This window comes from Danio rerio, chromosome 1 (assembly GCF_049306965.1).
Source record: "Danio rerio strain Tuebingen ecotype United States chromosome 1, GRCz12tu, whole genome shotgun sequence".
Taxonomy (NCBI): domain Eukaryota; kingdom Metazoa; phylum Chordata; class Actinopteri; order Cypriniformes; family Danionidae; genus Danio; species Danio rerio.
In genome coordinates, this window is record NC_133176.1 from 59397436 (window position 1) to 59413100 (window position 15665).

Genomic DNA, 15665 nt, shown 5'->3' on the forward strand with positions numbered 1-15665 from the left:
CAGTCGTACGAAATGGTACGATTTTAAAAAAGAGGCATGGCACCTGACCCCACCTCTAACCCCAACCGTCATTGGGGGATAAGCAAATCGTACTAAATTGTACAAATTAGATCGTACGAATTCATACGAATTAGCCACTAAATGAAAAAGTTACGAATTGCCGTGAGATTGTGTTGGTTTATATATACTGCAGTGAAACAGAAATGCGTGAATGAAATGTTATTCAAAAATACTTTAATTCACCAATTTATTAAAACAGAAAGCAGTTCAAATCAAAAGCAGTTTGACAGGATTTCAACATCAGTTATAAGGGTTGAATTACTACAATCTGAGACATGTGAGACTTCTGTAGTTTACTGACCTCAACACTTCAGACAGACAAGGCAAATAATATCAGATTTACATCCTATTAATGCAAATAAAAGCTTGACAAGGCTGGATGAAGCTTATTTCTCACAAATCCCTTTTCTTCTATCTGAGCATCGGAGGTCATTCCAGTTATTCGGGATGCCTTGTGAAATTCTCACTTCAACACAGTCCTCGTCCTGACTCCGGTAGTTATTCGGCTCACCTCTAGCCCAAAACCTAAATAAAATGTGACAAGTCATTAAAATTTAAGTCAAAATCAAAACTTTACTTAAAAAGCAATTCATAAGTCAACCGTACCCAGTTCCCCTTCGGGGGGAACTTCAGCACTATAAGTGGATTTGATTGTAAAATCCACGCATTGGGAGGTTCGGTTCAGAAGCTACTCGTCTGAAAGAGTATTGAACGGGCCAATTAAGAATGAATTGGCAGCGCAAGCCTGCGCAGGTGAGCGGCATAAGCAATCAACTGAGTATATAAGCTCACCTGGCGCAGCAGACGCTTTCCTTTTCGCTTCAGAGACTTTCTGATCGAGTCGATGAGGGTTCCTCCTGCTGTGACCAGCGATTCTGAGCGAACGAGAGCATTCTCCCGGTCCAGAGTGTGTACACGCAGTGGCAGACGGTCGAGCTGGGTTTCTCCCTTGCCTGGCGTTCTTTGGGTCCGGTCCTCCAGAGCGGTGCGTATAAAGTTGCAAACTTCACAGAAAGAGCAACACAGTCGTGCAGCACGTCCTTATCAGGACGGCGCTCCGACTGTGCGTTTCTGGATGCGGTGGTTTCCTGTCCTCGGATGATGGGCGCGGGCACTGTGTTACATGTCTGGGGGTCCAGCATGTTAATGCGCTGCTCGCGGGCAGTTCATGTCGTCATCGCGATGCCATGACTGTTGCGCAAGATCGCGGTTAGCCTTTGCAAAAAGGCGAACCACCCCAGTTGTCCCCTGCTCTGCAGCGGGCACTCGGGCAGATCTGAGGGTTTCAGCGAGAGATAATCCGTCGCCCACGGGCCCGCGGACCTCCCGCTCCTCTAAGCGCTCCATCCAAGCTTCGGGCGGAGGAAGCGATCCGTCTAACAGATGGTAGCCCTTACGCCCGATGACACCGGAGACCAGATGTCCACCGCGGCATCGGAGGGTGGGCTTTCATTGTCCGATGATGATCCAGACCCGCTCGCCCCCTTCGGGCTGGTGAGCGCTGTCACTACGGATCCTGAAACGGACATGTTAGCCGTGCTTTCCCGGGCTGCTTCGGCCGTGGGTTGGAGATGGTTTATCCCCCAGCTCCGCGGCCGGACCGACTAGAGGGGCGTTCCCTTCTTCCCGGAGGTGCACAGTAGGCTCACGCGGTCTTGTAAAGCACTTTTTTCTGCTCGTGCTGCGTGTTCCTCCACCCTAACCACTCTTGACGGTGAAACAGCCAGGGGGTATGTGGCGATTCCTCAGGTTGAGTGCGCGATGGCGGTAAATCCGTGCGGCGCCTCTTCTTGGCGGGGTCCGCCTCGTCTCCCATCCAAAGCCTGTAAGTTATCTACCTCCCTCGGAGCTAGAGCTTACATAGCTGCGGGCCAGGCTGCTTCCGCCTTGCATGCGATAGCCACCTACCAGCGCTACCAAGCGCAGGCGCTGGCCGAGCTGCACGAGGGTGGGTCCAACCCAGGCTTACGAGCTTCGCACCGCCGCCGACTTAGCTCTTCGGACTACTGAGTCCGCTGCGTGTGCGTTGGGGAGGACGATGTCCACATTAGTGGTCCAGGAGCGCCACCCCTGGCTGATATGCGCAAAGTCGACAAAGTCCGCTTTCTTGACTTCCCCATATCCCCAGCCAGGTTCGGCGACACTGTCTGTGAATTCACCCAGGAATTCAAGGCGGTGAGAGAGCAGTTGGTGGGTGATGTCTTATCGGCGGTCCGTAGCCCGCTCCGCCCGCCGTGCCATTCATACCTGCTCCTCGCCGAAGGCGCCCGCCTACGAGAGCTGCTCCGCCCCCGCACACGCCTAAGGCGAAGCGAGCGCGTCGGGCACCTCGGAAGCAGGCAGCCCCCCTGCCCAGAACGCCGCTAAGTCCGGCAACGGACCGCGAAGAGCCCCTGGGACAGGCCATCTGGAGAAGAGGGAACTTGCTCTTTCCCCGCTGGAGGGCGGGGCCCCATTTCCAACGGCACTTTTTACTGCCATGAAAACATTATGAAAGGGCACTTTTCACTTCCCCAGATGTGACAGCCCGAAATCTGCCAGTCTGGGACGCTATGCTTTCTAGCTTGCAGATTCGGTGCGTTTCGCCAGTGGCTCACGAGCGCTGGGAGGACGGTCTCCTTTCTCCCACCCCTCGAGCCTCCCCTCCGGAGCTCGGGTTTGGAGTGAGAGCAAATATCTCACCTCCAGCTTTTCCGTGGGACCCGCGAGCTTCCCGGATCAGCACACCCACTCCGCGCTGCCCCACTGCTGGTACGTCAGCGATTGTAGCGATGAGTCCATTAGCGAGAGCTCTGCCTGCCTGGTTAGCGCGGGCCAGCTCTTCGCGGTGGCTCATACGCACAATCAGACTCGGCTATGCGATTCAGTTCGCGAAACGGCCCCCCAAGTCACGGGTGTGTATTCACCAGGGTCAGCCCCCTGTCCGCCCCTGTCTTGTGAGAGGAGATTGCTGTCCTCCTGGCGAAGGATGCAATCGAGCCGCTCCCTCCAGCCGAGATGGAGAGCGGGTTTTACAGCCCACGCTTCATCGTGCCCAAAAAGAGCGGTGGGTCACGGCCAATCCTAGATCTGCGCGTTTTGAACCGCTGCCTGCACAAGCTGCCGTTCAGAATGCTCACGCAGAAGCGCATCCTCCGGTGCGTTCGTCCTCTGGGTTGGTCTGCAGCATTAGACCTGATGGACGCGTATTTCCATGTCTCCACTCTTCCTCGCCACCGACAGTTTCTGCGGTTTGCGTTTGAAGGTCGAGCTTGGCAATACAAAGCCCTCCCCTTCGGGCTCTCTCTGTCTCCGCGGGTCCTCACCAAGCCCGCGGAGGGTGCCTCAGCGCCCCTTCGGCTCGCGGGCATCTGCATACTCAATTTCTTTACGACTGGCTGAATTGCCCTCTCTTTTGATTATGCACAGAGTTGATTATGCACAGAGACAAAGTGCTCTGGCACTTCCACCTGTGGGGGTTTCAGGTCAACCGAGAAAAGAGTAAACTCGCCCCCGTGCAGAGGATCTCTTCTCTCGGGCTGGAGCTGGACTCGGTCACCATGGCAGCGCGCCTCTCCGGAGAGCGCGCTCAGCTGATGCTGTACTGTCTGAGAGAGCTCGACAGTAAAATAGTGGTCCCACTGAAACAATTTCAGAGGCTCCTGGGGCATATGGCATCCGCAGCCGCTTCATGCCGCTCGGATTATTCTATATGAGACCACTTCAGCACTGGCTTCACGATCGAGTCCCCAGACGCGCATGGCACGCGCGCGCACACCGAGTCTCTGTTACTGCGCTGTGTCGCCGCGCCCTCAGCCCTTGGAGCGACCCCTCGTTCCTACAGGCCTGGGTGTCTCTAGAACAGGCGTCCAGTCTTGTTGTCGTTTCAGCAGACGCTTCCAACACGGGCTGGGGGGCTGTGCGTTGCGGGCATGCGGCTGCGGACCTGTGGAAAGGTACCCAGTTGCATTGGCATATCGCCTGGAGCTGTTGGCAGTGTTCCCCGCTCTCCACCGTTTTTTTCCGGTGTTGGAGCGGCAACACGTGCTGGTCAGGACGGACAGTACGGCGGCGGTGGCGTATATCAGCCGTATAGGGGGTATGCGCTCTCGCCGCATGTCTCAGCTCGCCCGCCGTCTGCTCCTCTGGAGTCATCCGCGGCTGAAATCGCTGCACGCCATTCATATTCAGGCAAGCTCAACCGTGCAGCCGATGCGCTCTCACGGCAGCCTTGCGTCCTGGAGAATGGAGACTCCACCCCGAGTCTGTTCAGCTGATATGGGCGCGATTCGGGGAAGCCCAGATCGATCTGTTGCTTCCCCCGAGATCGCTCATTGCCAGTTGTTCTTTCCCTGACCGAGTGCTCTCGGCACGGATGCACTGGCTTACAGCTGGCCTCGGGGCACGCGCAATACGCGTTTCCCCCAGTGAGCCTGCTCGCGCAGTTACTGTGCATGGTCAGGGAGGACGAGGAACAGGTTGCTGGTTGCGCCCCTCTGGCTCAACCGGACCTGGATGTCAGAGCTCTCCCTCGCGATAGCCCTCCCCTGGCAGTCCCTTCGAGAGAGCACCTACTCTCTCAGGGACAGGGCACCACCTGGCACCCTCGCCGATCTTTGAAGAGATTTTAGACGCGAGGAAGACTTAGGTAACCTCCGATTGCGGTGGCTAATACCGTCACTCGGGCTAGAGCCCCCTCCCCGAGCGCGCCTATGCCCTGACGTGAAGTCTATTCACTGAATGGTGTGTCTCTCGCTGAGAAGACCCCCGTAATTTGCCAGATCAGCGTTGTGCTTTCTTTACGCCGAGAGAAGTTGGAGAGCAGGCTGTCGCCCTCCACACTCAAGGTTACGTGGCTGCCATCTCCGCTCTCATAACGCGGTGGCTGGCAGCACCGTGGGAACGCATAACCTCATCATCCGGTTCCTCAGGGGCGTTAAGCGAATTAATCCACCCCGCCCCCTCTCATGCCCTCTTAGGATCTCGCCCTCGCTACACAAGCCGCGTCAGATCCCTTCGATCCTCGACTCAGTATTTTCTGTCCCTGAAGACAGCTCTGCTGGTCGCGTTGATATCGATTAGAGGGTCGGGGACCCGGAGGCATTTTTCGGTCAGTGACTCGTGCCTGTAATTGGGCTGGCTTCTCTCACGTATGAGACCCCGCCCGCGATATGTGCCCAAGGTTCCTACCACTCCGTTTTAATACGAGGTAGTGAGCCTGCAAGCGCTGCCCTCGGAGGAGGCAGACCCAGCCCTTATTTATTGTCCAGTTCGCGTTTTGCGTATTATCCGGACCGCACTCAGAGTTTAGATCATCTGAGCAGCTCTTCGTCTGTTATAGCGGTCGGCAGCAGGGAAGTGCCGTACCGAAATAAGTTCCCACTAGATTGTGGATGCCTTTCTTTCACTATCAGAGCCGAGATGAGCCGCGTCCCCCGAGAGCGCGTGCGCACTCCACTCGGAGCTTCGCATCCTCTCGAGCGCGCGCACGCGGCGCCCCTCTAACAGACATCTGTAGAGCTGCGGGCTGGGTGACACCCAACACATTTGCAAGGTTTTACAATCTGCGAGTGGAGCCGGTTTCCTCAAGGGTATTAGGTAACCCTTGGTGATTGAGGAAACAATTCGGTAGGGTGTTGAAACACGCTTGCTGCGCCATTTTCCCTAACACGGAGATACGTGCGCCTTTTTATCTGTCAGTAAAGTTCCCCGTCAGGTGAGCCCTGCAGATTCCTCCGTGGCCCCCAGCACTGACTCAGCGGAGGAGTCACTTGCTGGCCCACTACGTTGTAGGTCTGCCCGCTGGTCAGCCCGCGTTTTGGGTAAAGGTGCCTGCTATGCGTGGTCCCCACTAGGCGATCCCATATGCTTATTCAGCCACGGTTAAGTCCCCCCCCCCCTGGGCGGACCCGTGTCTTCCCTCCCCGCTAACCACTCTTTTGCTATGCGTACTCCCCCTTTTTAGGGCTAGTCCATATGTAAATTCTGCCATCTATCCCCCCTTGGGTAACGGATGGCCTCCGCAGCGTCCTCCCTATCGGGATTGCACGCTTCCCAACGTACTGTCGTATTTTCCTAGAATTATCTAGATGCTCACGACTTCCCAAAAAATATATATAAATCCGTAAAACTTCTGTTGAAGTAGGATAAATTAGGGCCAGGGACACGTTGGAGGACCGCGCCCCCCATGATGTGGGTGCGTCACGCTTGCTTGACTATCTCCTCATCGGGGGTGTTGGTAAGGTGCAGTCATTATGGCGCTTTCAATGGGCTCCCAATGCGTGGATTTTACAATCAAATCCACTTATAGTGCTGAAGTTCCCCCCGAAGGGGAACGTTCGAGGTTACTAAAGTAACCCTTCGTTCCCCGAGGAGGGGAACGGAAGCACTATACTCCGTCGCCATAATGACTGTCCCTTAGCTGTTGAAAGTCTCTTCAGCTTAAAAAGGATAGCGTCTGCTGCGCCAGGTGAGCTTATATACTCAGTTGATTGCTTATGCCGCTCACCTGCGCAGGCTTGCGCTGCCAATTCATTCTTAATTGGCCCGTTCAATACTCTTTCAGACGAGTAGCTTCTGAACCGAACCTCCCAATGCGTGGATTTTACAATCAAATCCACTTATAGTGCTTCCGTTCCCCTCCTCGGGGAACGAAGGGTTACTTTAGTAACCTCGAACGTTTCACAATGACAATAAACAAAAGTGACAGTAGGAAAGCAAAAGAGAGAGGTGAAATCATAGCAAGTGTCTTTAAGGGCCTGTTAACACAATATTTTGAGTCAAAAATTGGAAACATTTTATGCATTTTTACTTGTCCGTTTACACCAGGGCTGGCTAACCCTGTTCCTGGAGAGCCACCTTCCTGCAGATTTCAGTTGCAACCCATATCAAACACACCTGTCTGTAATTATGATGTGAAGTTCAGGTCCTAATTAATTGGTTCAGGTGTGTTTGATATGGGGAGCAACTGAAATCTGCAGGTAGGTGGTTCTCCAGGAACAGGGTTAGCCAGCCCTGGTTTACACAATTACAGCATTTGAGGGATTAAAAACTAGTTTTAAAGTTGAAGTTCTGTAAAATAGTCATTATTATGTTTTGTGTAAACACCCAATATAGCACTCTTTGAAAAGGGTGAGGTCATGTGTAGTAAACATGCCCAGTATGTGTTGATTTTAAGTGCAGTTTATTTATAAACTAATTTCGAGAGGATTGCGTGCTCATGACTGTACTCAGCTGGTCCTACATCAGCTCACAGTTGATTATCCAAACAGATGATTAATAACTCACTATAAATAACCAGAGGTTTTTCTAATCTCAATATTTTTGTCTTGAAGAATCCCCTCCTACCCAGCCCTACTCCCTTTCCTTTCCAGACGGGCAACACGGCAGCCCAGTGATTCGCACTGTTGCCTCACAGCAAGAATGTCTCTAGTTAAAGTCCCTTCTAAACCAGTTGGCATTTCTGTGCAGAGTTAGCTTGTTCTCCCCGTGCTCGTGTGAGTTTTCCCCTGGTTCTCCGCTTTCCTCCCACAGTCCAAAAAACACGCATCCTAAGTCAATTGAACGTACCACATTGATATCAAAGCTAAGCTCTTAGCAAGTACAACTCTCCTCAGCTATCCTATATCCGTCATTAGCCAGAAATAAGACAGGGGGAGTTCATAGAGATTTACCTAAGCTCAAACACCCCTCTCGCCCTGCAAACAGGAGGGAGCCCTTGGCTCTAAAATTCATAAGCTCAGGGCTCTCTCCTGGGACAGCATACCAAACAAGCTTCATTATCATCAGCTAAGTGTGAACTCTTGAAAGGCAAGCAGTAAAAACATGCACAACAATGCTGAAGTACCTGCTAGTGTTGTTGCTGTAAGAGTTTGCTAACTCTTCCTCAGCACAGTTGTGGATTAACTTCACCAATATTACAACCAACAGTGGAGACGAATCATATACACATGACAAATTCTAAATACACACTAGCTCTGATCTGCCTGTGACAAGTCATCAGTTCCCTACAGATATTGTTTAATAACAAGGTAATGGCGTCAAATACTGGCCTGGCAAATGTAATACAGCATGTGTTAATGCGGATCATTTAAAAACATTATGTCCCACAAAATCAATGGGTAATGTGGGTCTGTCTTGGCCGACATGTCTCTACAATATTGCATGGAGGTTGGGGACAGTACCTCTGAACTGGGCAACTGGGGCAGTGATTCCCATTTTTAAGAAGGGGGAACGAAGGGTGTGCTCCAACTATAGGAGATCACCCTCCCTGGAAAAGTCTATGGCAGGGTACTGGAGAGGAGGATCCGGCCAGTGGTTGAACCTCAGAGCCAGGAGGGACAATCCGGATTTTGTCCAGACCGTAGAACACTGGACCAGCTCTATACCCTCACCACAGTGTTTTAAGGTTTAGGGGAGTATGCCCAACCTGTTCACATGTGTTTTGTGGACTTGGAGAAGACATTCGACCATGTCTCTCACAATCCTCTGTATGGGGCTCTGGGAGTATGTGGTCAGAGGTGCTCTGTCCAGGACTGATTGGTCCCTGCATAAACAGAGCAGATGTTTGGTTTGCATTGCCAGCAATAAGACAGACTTGTTCCCAGTGCATGTTTGACTTCGGAAACCACAGGATTTCCTCTTTGCTATTTGCAGATGATGTTGTGCTGTTGGCTTCATTAGACATGGACCTTCAGCATGCACTGGGGTAATTTGCTGCCAAGTTTCACAGCAAAGATGAGAATCAGCACCTTCGAGTCCGAGGCCATGGTGCTCCACTGGAAAAATGTGGCTTGCCATCTCCATGTTGGAGAAAAGTCCTTACTTCAGGTGGAGGAGTTCAAGTATCTTGGGGTTTTGTTCACGAGTGAGGAAAGGATGGAGGATGAGATTGGCAGGCGGATTGGTGCAGTGGCAGCAGTAATGGCGTCCATGTACTGGTCTGTTGTGGTAAAGAAGGAGCTGAGCCGAAAGGCAAAGCTCTCGATTTACAGGCCAATCTACCTTCATACTGTCACCTATGGTCATGAATTTTGTATCATAACTGAAAGGACAAGATCTCGGACACAAGTGGCTGAAATGAGTTTTTGTTATAGGGTGATGAGCTCTGTCACCTGAGAGGTGCTTGAAGTAGAGCCGCTGGTACTCCACATCAAGACAAGCAGCTGAGGGGCATGAGCATCTGTTTCGGATGCCTCCTGGACACTTGCCTAGAGAGGTGTTCCAGGCTTGCCCTAACAGGAGGAGGCCAAAGGAAAGACACAAGACATTCTGGAATGACTACTGTATGTCTCTCGGCTTGCCTGGGAATGCCTCGGGATCCCCCTGGAGAAGCTGCAGGAGTGTCCGGGAGAGTTAAGTCTGGGGTTTTTCTGAGACTGCCGTGGCCCGGCCCGGGGTTAAGCGGAAGAAAATGAATGTGTATACATGAAACTTTTCAAAATGCATTTCTTGCCATATTGACTTCCATTTGTATTCATCCATTCATTTTCTTCTCAGCTTAGTCCCTTTATTAATCTGGGGTCACCACAGCAGGATGAACTGCCAACTTATCCAGCACTTTTTTTACGCAGCAGATGCTCTTCCAGCTGCAACCCAACACTAGTAAACACCCATACACTCTTGCATTCACACTCACATACACTACGGCCAATTACAGGCTTGCTCAATTCCCCTATAGCGCATGTGACCGTGGGGGAAACCGGAGCACCCAGAGAAAACCCATGCCAACACAGGGAAAACATGCAAACTCCACACAAAAATGCCAACTGACCCAGCCGGGGCTCGAGCTAGTGACTTTCTTGCTGTGAGGTGATTGTGCTATCCACTGCGCCATCGTGCTGCCCTGCTTTCATTTGAATAATCAGTTTTGGTAAATTGTAGTACCATCATCAACAATGGAAAGCACAAATTGACCATGGTTTTTTAACGCAAAACCAAAGTTTTACCATGTTTAAATGGTTACAACAGTTGTAATACATAAAAACATGGTCATTCATTTTTTTATTAAAGATTATTGTTGTGTGTACATAGCCTAATTGTGGTCAACTGATTAATTTGAGCATAAACAAGCTGCAAAACAAATTCTCAGCAGTTTTACAACTTACCCTTGATTCATTGGTGAGTTATCCACCCACTTCATGGTGCCTTCAGTCTCTGTGTCAGACAAACCAATCCACACATCCTCCTTTACTAATGACGATATGACCCTCTGTGTGAAACAAAAACAGTAATAAGTGTGATTTCTCTCATTCAATAGTAAACGATCAATAAACAAACTCACCTGCTTCACTTCACTCTTAATAATGACCAGTTCAGCTCCACGATTCCTGCAGAACTGCCTGCTCTCAGACCAGCTCTTCTCCTCAGTGAAAAACCAACCTGAACACACACATACTTTTCAGACACCTTTCAAAACTGTATGCAAATGATAAAATAACTTATAAAATCAGATTAGCACTGACCTTGTTTAGAGCGAGCCTTCTTCAGTTCATCACTCAGTGACGTGACTCTGTTCTCCAGCTCCAGTTTCTTCTGACTCAGAGAGTTAGAGTTGTTCTGTAACTGGCTCTTCTGAGCACTGAGTTCATCGACGCTGGTCTCCAGCTGGTGTTTCTTCAGACTCAGAGAGTTGTATTTGTCCTCCAGCTGGTGTTTCTCCAGACTCAGAGAGTTGTATTTGGTCTCCAGCTGGTGTTTCCCCAGACTCAGAGAGTTGTATTCGTCCTCCAGCTGGTGTTTGTCAGTCTTCAGATCAGTGTTGTCGTGCTGTAAGCTGCTGATGGTGTGATTGAGCTCTTCAACTGTGTTCTTGTAAGTCTTTAACAGGTCTCTCTCTGCTGTGATGCTGATGTGCTGCAGTGTGATGAAGAGCAGCAGAAGAGCACAGATGAACCCCACAAACACCAACAACACCATCACACATCTGCATCTTCCTGACAAACAAACACAGAAACACACAGATATCAGTGAAAAACTCTTAGAAACTCAGTTTCAGTCTTTTAATATTCTTTCTTAGATTCTGTAGCTAAAGTTTTTATATGCTAGCAAAGTTGCTATATGAAAATGCAAACAATAGCGTGAAGACAACGCAAATACAACACTAATAGTACATTTAACATTAGTGTAGTTCTAAATTTCTCATTTCCTCATCCGAGACACCATTTCTGTTCACAGTTCATTTCTACTTACCGTGTTCTCGATCTTTTTCTTCATCCTGGTTGTGATTGTGTGTTTGAGGTCCAGTCGAGTCCTGAAAATCTCCACACTGAATATTTTCATAAATGTCCTCTGAATCCATCGTTTTCTAGTATGTCGTGGTCTTGGATGACAGATGCCGTCAATGCAGTTGTGGTTTTAAATGGCAGATGCTGTTCTTAAATACTGTTAACTCGAACAAGGAAGTTTAATTTCACACCCATCAACCAATAACATCGACAACACAAACAATTCTGCAGACTCATGTGAGGCTCATGTTTGTGTACTGTTCAGTCAACTTATTATCAGCTTCAAAAGCCAACAAGAAGAATCTTTGACACTTAAACAGGCCCTGTCACAAGTCCCTTATTGTTGTTTGAAAACTACAGTAAAGTGTGCAGAAGCAGGCCTGGAAATAAACTCTGTGTTCCAGAGCTGAAAATGGCTGCTACTGCATGAATGAGGAAGTGACCATCGCGTGAAGTTTCTCATGGCCTTTTCTTCGTAGTAAAACCACTTCTATTTAGTTTAAACTTTAACTACAGTTAAGATGAGATATCTGATCTAAAACATTTCTGCATCATGTATGTCTGAATAAACTGCATTTTCCATGTTGATCATTCATTCATTTTATTTTTTGCATGGTCCCTTTATTAATCAGGGGTCACCACTGCGGAATAAACCGCCAACTTATCCAGCATATGTTTTACACAGCGGATGCATTTCATCTGCAACCCATCACTGGGAAACATCCATACACTCTCATTCACACACATACACTATGGACAATTTAGCTTACCCAATTCACCTGTACCATATGTATTTGGACTTGTGGGGGAAACTGGAGCACCCAGAGGAAAGCCACACCAACACGGTGAGAACATGTAAACTCCACACAGAAATGCCAACTGACTCAGGTGAGGTTCGAACCAGCAACCTTCTTGCTGTGAGGTGACAGCACTGCCTACTGTGCCACTATGTTGCCTATATTGATCATTATCAGAGAATTAAAGGCTGGAGGAGCTTGAACTCGAGCAGTTTTCATTTCCTGATGCCTCTGCTGGTGTGTACTTTTTCTGTACAGACATGCTGACTGCAAAAAATATTTTTTATAATGCTATTTCAACTCAAAATGTCCCTAAATGGCATGTAGAAACGAATGTTACTTGTTTTAAAAGCTTGTGTATTAATAAAAAAATGTTTTGACAATAGTCAGGCCTTTTTAAAGAGTGTGTTTATATATACTGCAGTGAAACAGAAATACGTGAATGAAATGTTATTCAAAAATACTTTAATCCACCAATTTATTAAAACAGAAAGCAGTTCAAATCAGAAGCAGTTTCACAGGATTTCAACATCAGTTATAAGGGTTGAATTACTACAATCTGAGACATGTGAGACTTCTGTAGTTTACTGACCTCAACACTTCAGACAGACAAGGCAAATAATAACAGATTTACATCCTATTAATACAAATAAAAGCTTGACAAGGCTGGATGAAGCTTATTTCTCACAAATCCCTTTTCTTCTATCTGAGCATCGGAGGTCATTCCAGTTATTCGGGATGCCTTGTGAAATTCTCACTTCAACACAGTCCTCGTCCAGATTCAGGTAGTTATTCGGCTCACCTCTAGCCCAAAACCTAAATAAAATGTGACAAGACATTAAAATTTAAGTCAAAATCAAAACTTTACTTAAAAAGCATTTCATAAGTCAACCGTACCCAGTTTCACAATGACAATGAACAAAAGTGACAGTAGGAAAGCAAAAGAGAGAGGTGAAATCATAGCAAGTGTCTTTAAGGGCCTGTTAACACAATATTTTGAGTCATAAATTGGAAACATTTTATTCATTTTTACATTTTACTACACCTGCCTGTAATTATCACGTGGTGTTCAGGTCCTAATTAATTGGTTCAGGTGTGTTTGATATGGGTTGCAACTGAAATCTGCAGGAAGGTGGCTCTCCAGGAACAGGGTTGGTGCCTATAGCGCATGTGTTTGGACCGTGTGGGAACCCGGAGCACCCAGAGAAAACCCATGCCAACACAGGGAAAACATGCAAACTCCACACAAAAATGCCAACTGACCCAGCCGGGGCTCGAACTAGTGACTTTCTTGCTGTGAGGTGATTGTGCTATCCACTGCGCCATCGTGCTGCCCTACTTTCATTTGAATAATCAGTTTTGGTAAATTGTAGTACCATCATCAACAATGGAAAGCACAAATTGACCATGGTTTTTTAACGCAAAACCAAAGTTTTACCATGTTTAAATGGTTACAACAGTTGTAATACATAAAAACATGGTCATTCATTTTTTTATTAAAGATTATTGTTGTGTGTACATAGCCTAATTGTGGTCAACTGATTAATTTGAGCATAAACAAGCTGCAAAACAAATTCTCAGCAGTTTTACAACTTACCCTTGATTCATTGGTGAGTTATCCACCCACTTCATGGTGCCTTCAGTCTCTGTGTCAGACAAACCAATCCACACATCCTCCTTTACTAATGACGATATGACCCTCTGTGTGAAACAAAAACAGTAATAAGTGTGATTTCTCTCATTCAATAGTAAACGATCAATAAACAAACTCACCTGCTTCACTTCACTCTTAATAATGACCAGTTCAGCTCCACGATTCCTGCAGAACTGCCTGCTCTCAGACCAGCTCTTCTCCTCAGTGAAAAACCAACCTGAACACACACATACTTTTCAGACACCTTTCAAAACTGTATGCAAATGATAAAATAACTTATAAAATCAGATCAGCACTGACCTTGTTTAGAGCGAGCCTTCTTCAGTTCATCACTCAGTGACGTGACTCTGTTCTCCAGCTCCAGTTTCTTCTGACTCAGAGAGTTAGAGTTGTTCTGTAACTGGCTCTTCTGAGCACTGAGATCATCGACGCTGGTCTCCAGCTGGTGTTTCTTCAGACTCAGAGAGTTGTATTTGTCCTCCAGCTGGTGTTTCTCCAGACTCAGAGAGTTGTATTTGGTCTCCAGCTGGTGTTTCCCCAGACTCAGAGAGTTGTATTTTTCTTCCAGCTGGTGTTTGTCAGTCTCCAGATCAGTGTTGTCGTGCTGTAAGCTGCTGATGGTGTGATTGAGCTCTTCAACTGTGTTCTTGTAAGTCTTTAACAGCTCTCTCTCTGCTGTGATGCTGATGTGCTGCAGTGTGATGAAGAGCAGCAGAAGAGCACAGATGAACCCCACAAACACCAACAACACCATCACACATCTGCATCTTCCTGACAAACAGAAACAAAACACACAGATATCAGTGAAAAACACTTAGAAACTCAGTTTCAGTCTTTTTAATATTCTTTCTTAGATTCTGTAGCTAAAGTTTTTATATGCTAGCAAAGTTGCTATATGAAAATGCAAACAATAGCGTGAAGACAACGCAAATACAACACTAATTATATTTAACATTAGTGTAGTTCTAAATTTCTCATTTCCTCATCCGAGACACCATTTCTGTTCACAGTTCATTTCTACTTACCGTGTTCTCGATCTTTTTCTTCATCCTGGTTGTGATTTTGTGTTTGAGGTCCAGTCGAGTCCTGAAAATCTCCACACTGAATATTTTCATAAATGTCCTCTGAATCCATCATTTTCTAGTATGTCGTGCTCTTGGATGACAGATGCCGTCAATGTAGTTGTAGTTTTAAATGGCAGATGCTGTTCTTAAATACTGTTAACTCGAACAAGGAAGTTTAATTTCACACCCATCAACCAATAACATCGACAACACAAACAATTCTGCAGACTCAAGTGAGGCTCATGTTTGTGTACTGTACAATCAACTTATTATCAGCTTCAAAAGCCAACAAGAAGAATCTTTGACACTTAAACAGGCCCTGTCACAAGTCCCTTATTGTTATTTGAAAACTACAGTAAAGTGTGCAGAAGCAGGCCTGGAAATAAACTCTGAGTTCAAGAGCTGAAAATGGCTGCGACAGCATGAATGAGGAAGTGACCATCGCGTGAAGTTTCTCATGGCCTTTTCTTCGTAGTAAAACCACTTCTATTTAGTTTAAACTTTAACTACAGTTAAGATGAGATTTCTGATCTAAAACATTGCTGCATCATGTATGTCTGAATAAACTGCATATTTTCCATGTTGATCATTCAGAGAATTAAAGGCTGGAGGAGCTTGAACTCGAGCAGTTTTCATTTCCTGATGCAGCTCTGCTTTATATTCAGCTTTCTGCCTCTTCATCATTCATCAACTCCGAGGTCCAGTTGTGTTCTTAACATCTTTGCATGGACATTTCATACAACTCCTCTAAATACTTGATTTATTTAGTAATTATTTTAGCATTGATAAATTAAACAGGGTTTATACGGTCATGGAAAACCTGGAAAAGTCATGGAATTTTGACATGGCATCTTCCGTTTCCCAGTTTTTTTTTTTTTTTTTTGGA

At 47.4% G+C, this 15665-nt stretch overlaps 2 protein-coding genes across 2 annotated transcripts; both read right to left on the minus strand.

Moving 5' to 3' along the window:
• Positions 1 to 224: 224 nt before the first annotated feature.
• On the minus strand, positions 225 to 11397 carry LOC141375505 (uncharacterized). Its single transcript, XM_073909078.1, has 5 exons — positions 11230 to 11397; positions 10503 to 10973; positions 10322 to 10419; positions 10146 to 10249; positions 225 to 585 (listed from the first exon to the last, which is right to left on the minus strand). The coding sequence occupies exons 1-5, from the start codon at positions 11336 to 11338 to the stop codon at positions 447 to 449; spliced, it is 921 nt and encodes a 306-aa protein (XP_073765179.1). The 5' UTR covers positions 11339 to 11397; the 3' UTR covers positions 225 to 446.
• Positions 11398 to 12516: 1119 nt separating this feature from the next.
• On the minus strand, positions 12517 to 15467 carry LOC141375137 (uncharacterized). Its single transcript, XM_073907339.1, has 5 exons — positions 14741 to 15467; positions 14016 to 14486; positions 13835 to 13932; positions 13659 to 13762; positions 12517 to 12877 (listed from the first exon to the last, which is right to left on the minus strand). Exons 1-5 carry the CDS (start codon positions 14850 to 14852, stop codon positions 12739 to 12741), a joined length of 924 nt encoding a protein of 307 aa, XP_073763440.1. The 5' UTR covers positions 14853 to 15467; the 3' UTR covers positions 12517 to 12738.
• Between the last annotated feature and the right edge of the window lie 198 nt (positions 15468 to 15665).

What these genes read in the sequence shown, in the direction of transcription:
- LOC141375137 (XM_073907339.1), bottom strand. Translation starts at nt 14,852, where the DNA reads ATGATGGATTCAGAGGACATTTATGAAAATATTCAGTGTGGAGATTTT. An exon ending in AGAAAAAGATCGAGAACACG is followed by an intron (nt 14,487 to 14,740) that starts GTAAGTAGAAAT and finishes TCTGTTTGTCAG; the next exon opens with GAAGATGCAGATGTGTGATG. An exon ending in TTAAGAGTGAAGTGAAGCAG is followed by an intron (nt 13,763 to 13,834) that starts GTGAGTTTGTTT and finishes TGTTTCACACAG; the next exon opens with AGGGTCATATCGTCATTAGT.
- LOC141375505 (XM_073909078.1), bottom strand. Translation starts at nt 11,338, where the DNA reads ATGGATTCAGAGGACATTTATGAAAATATTCAGTGTGGAGATTTTCAG. An exon ending in TTAAGAGTGAAGTGAAGCAG is followed by an intron (nt 10,250 to 10,321) that starts GTGAGTTTGTTT and finishes TGTTTCACACAG; the next exon opens with AGGGTCATATCGTCATTAGT. An exon ending in AACTCACCAATGAATCAAGG is followed by an intron (nt 586 to 10,145) that starts GTAAGTTGTAAA and finishes CATTTTATTTAG; the next exon opens with GTTTTGGGCTAGAGGTGAGC.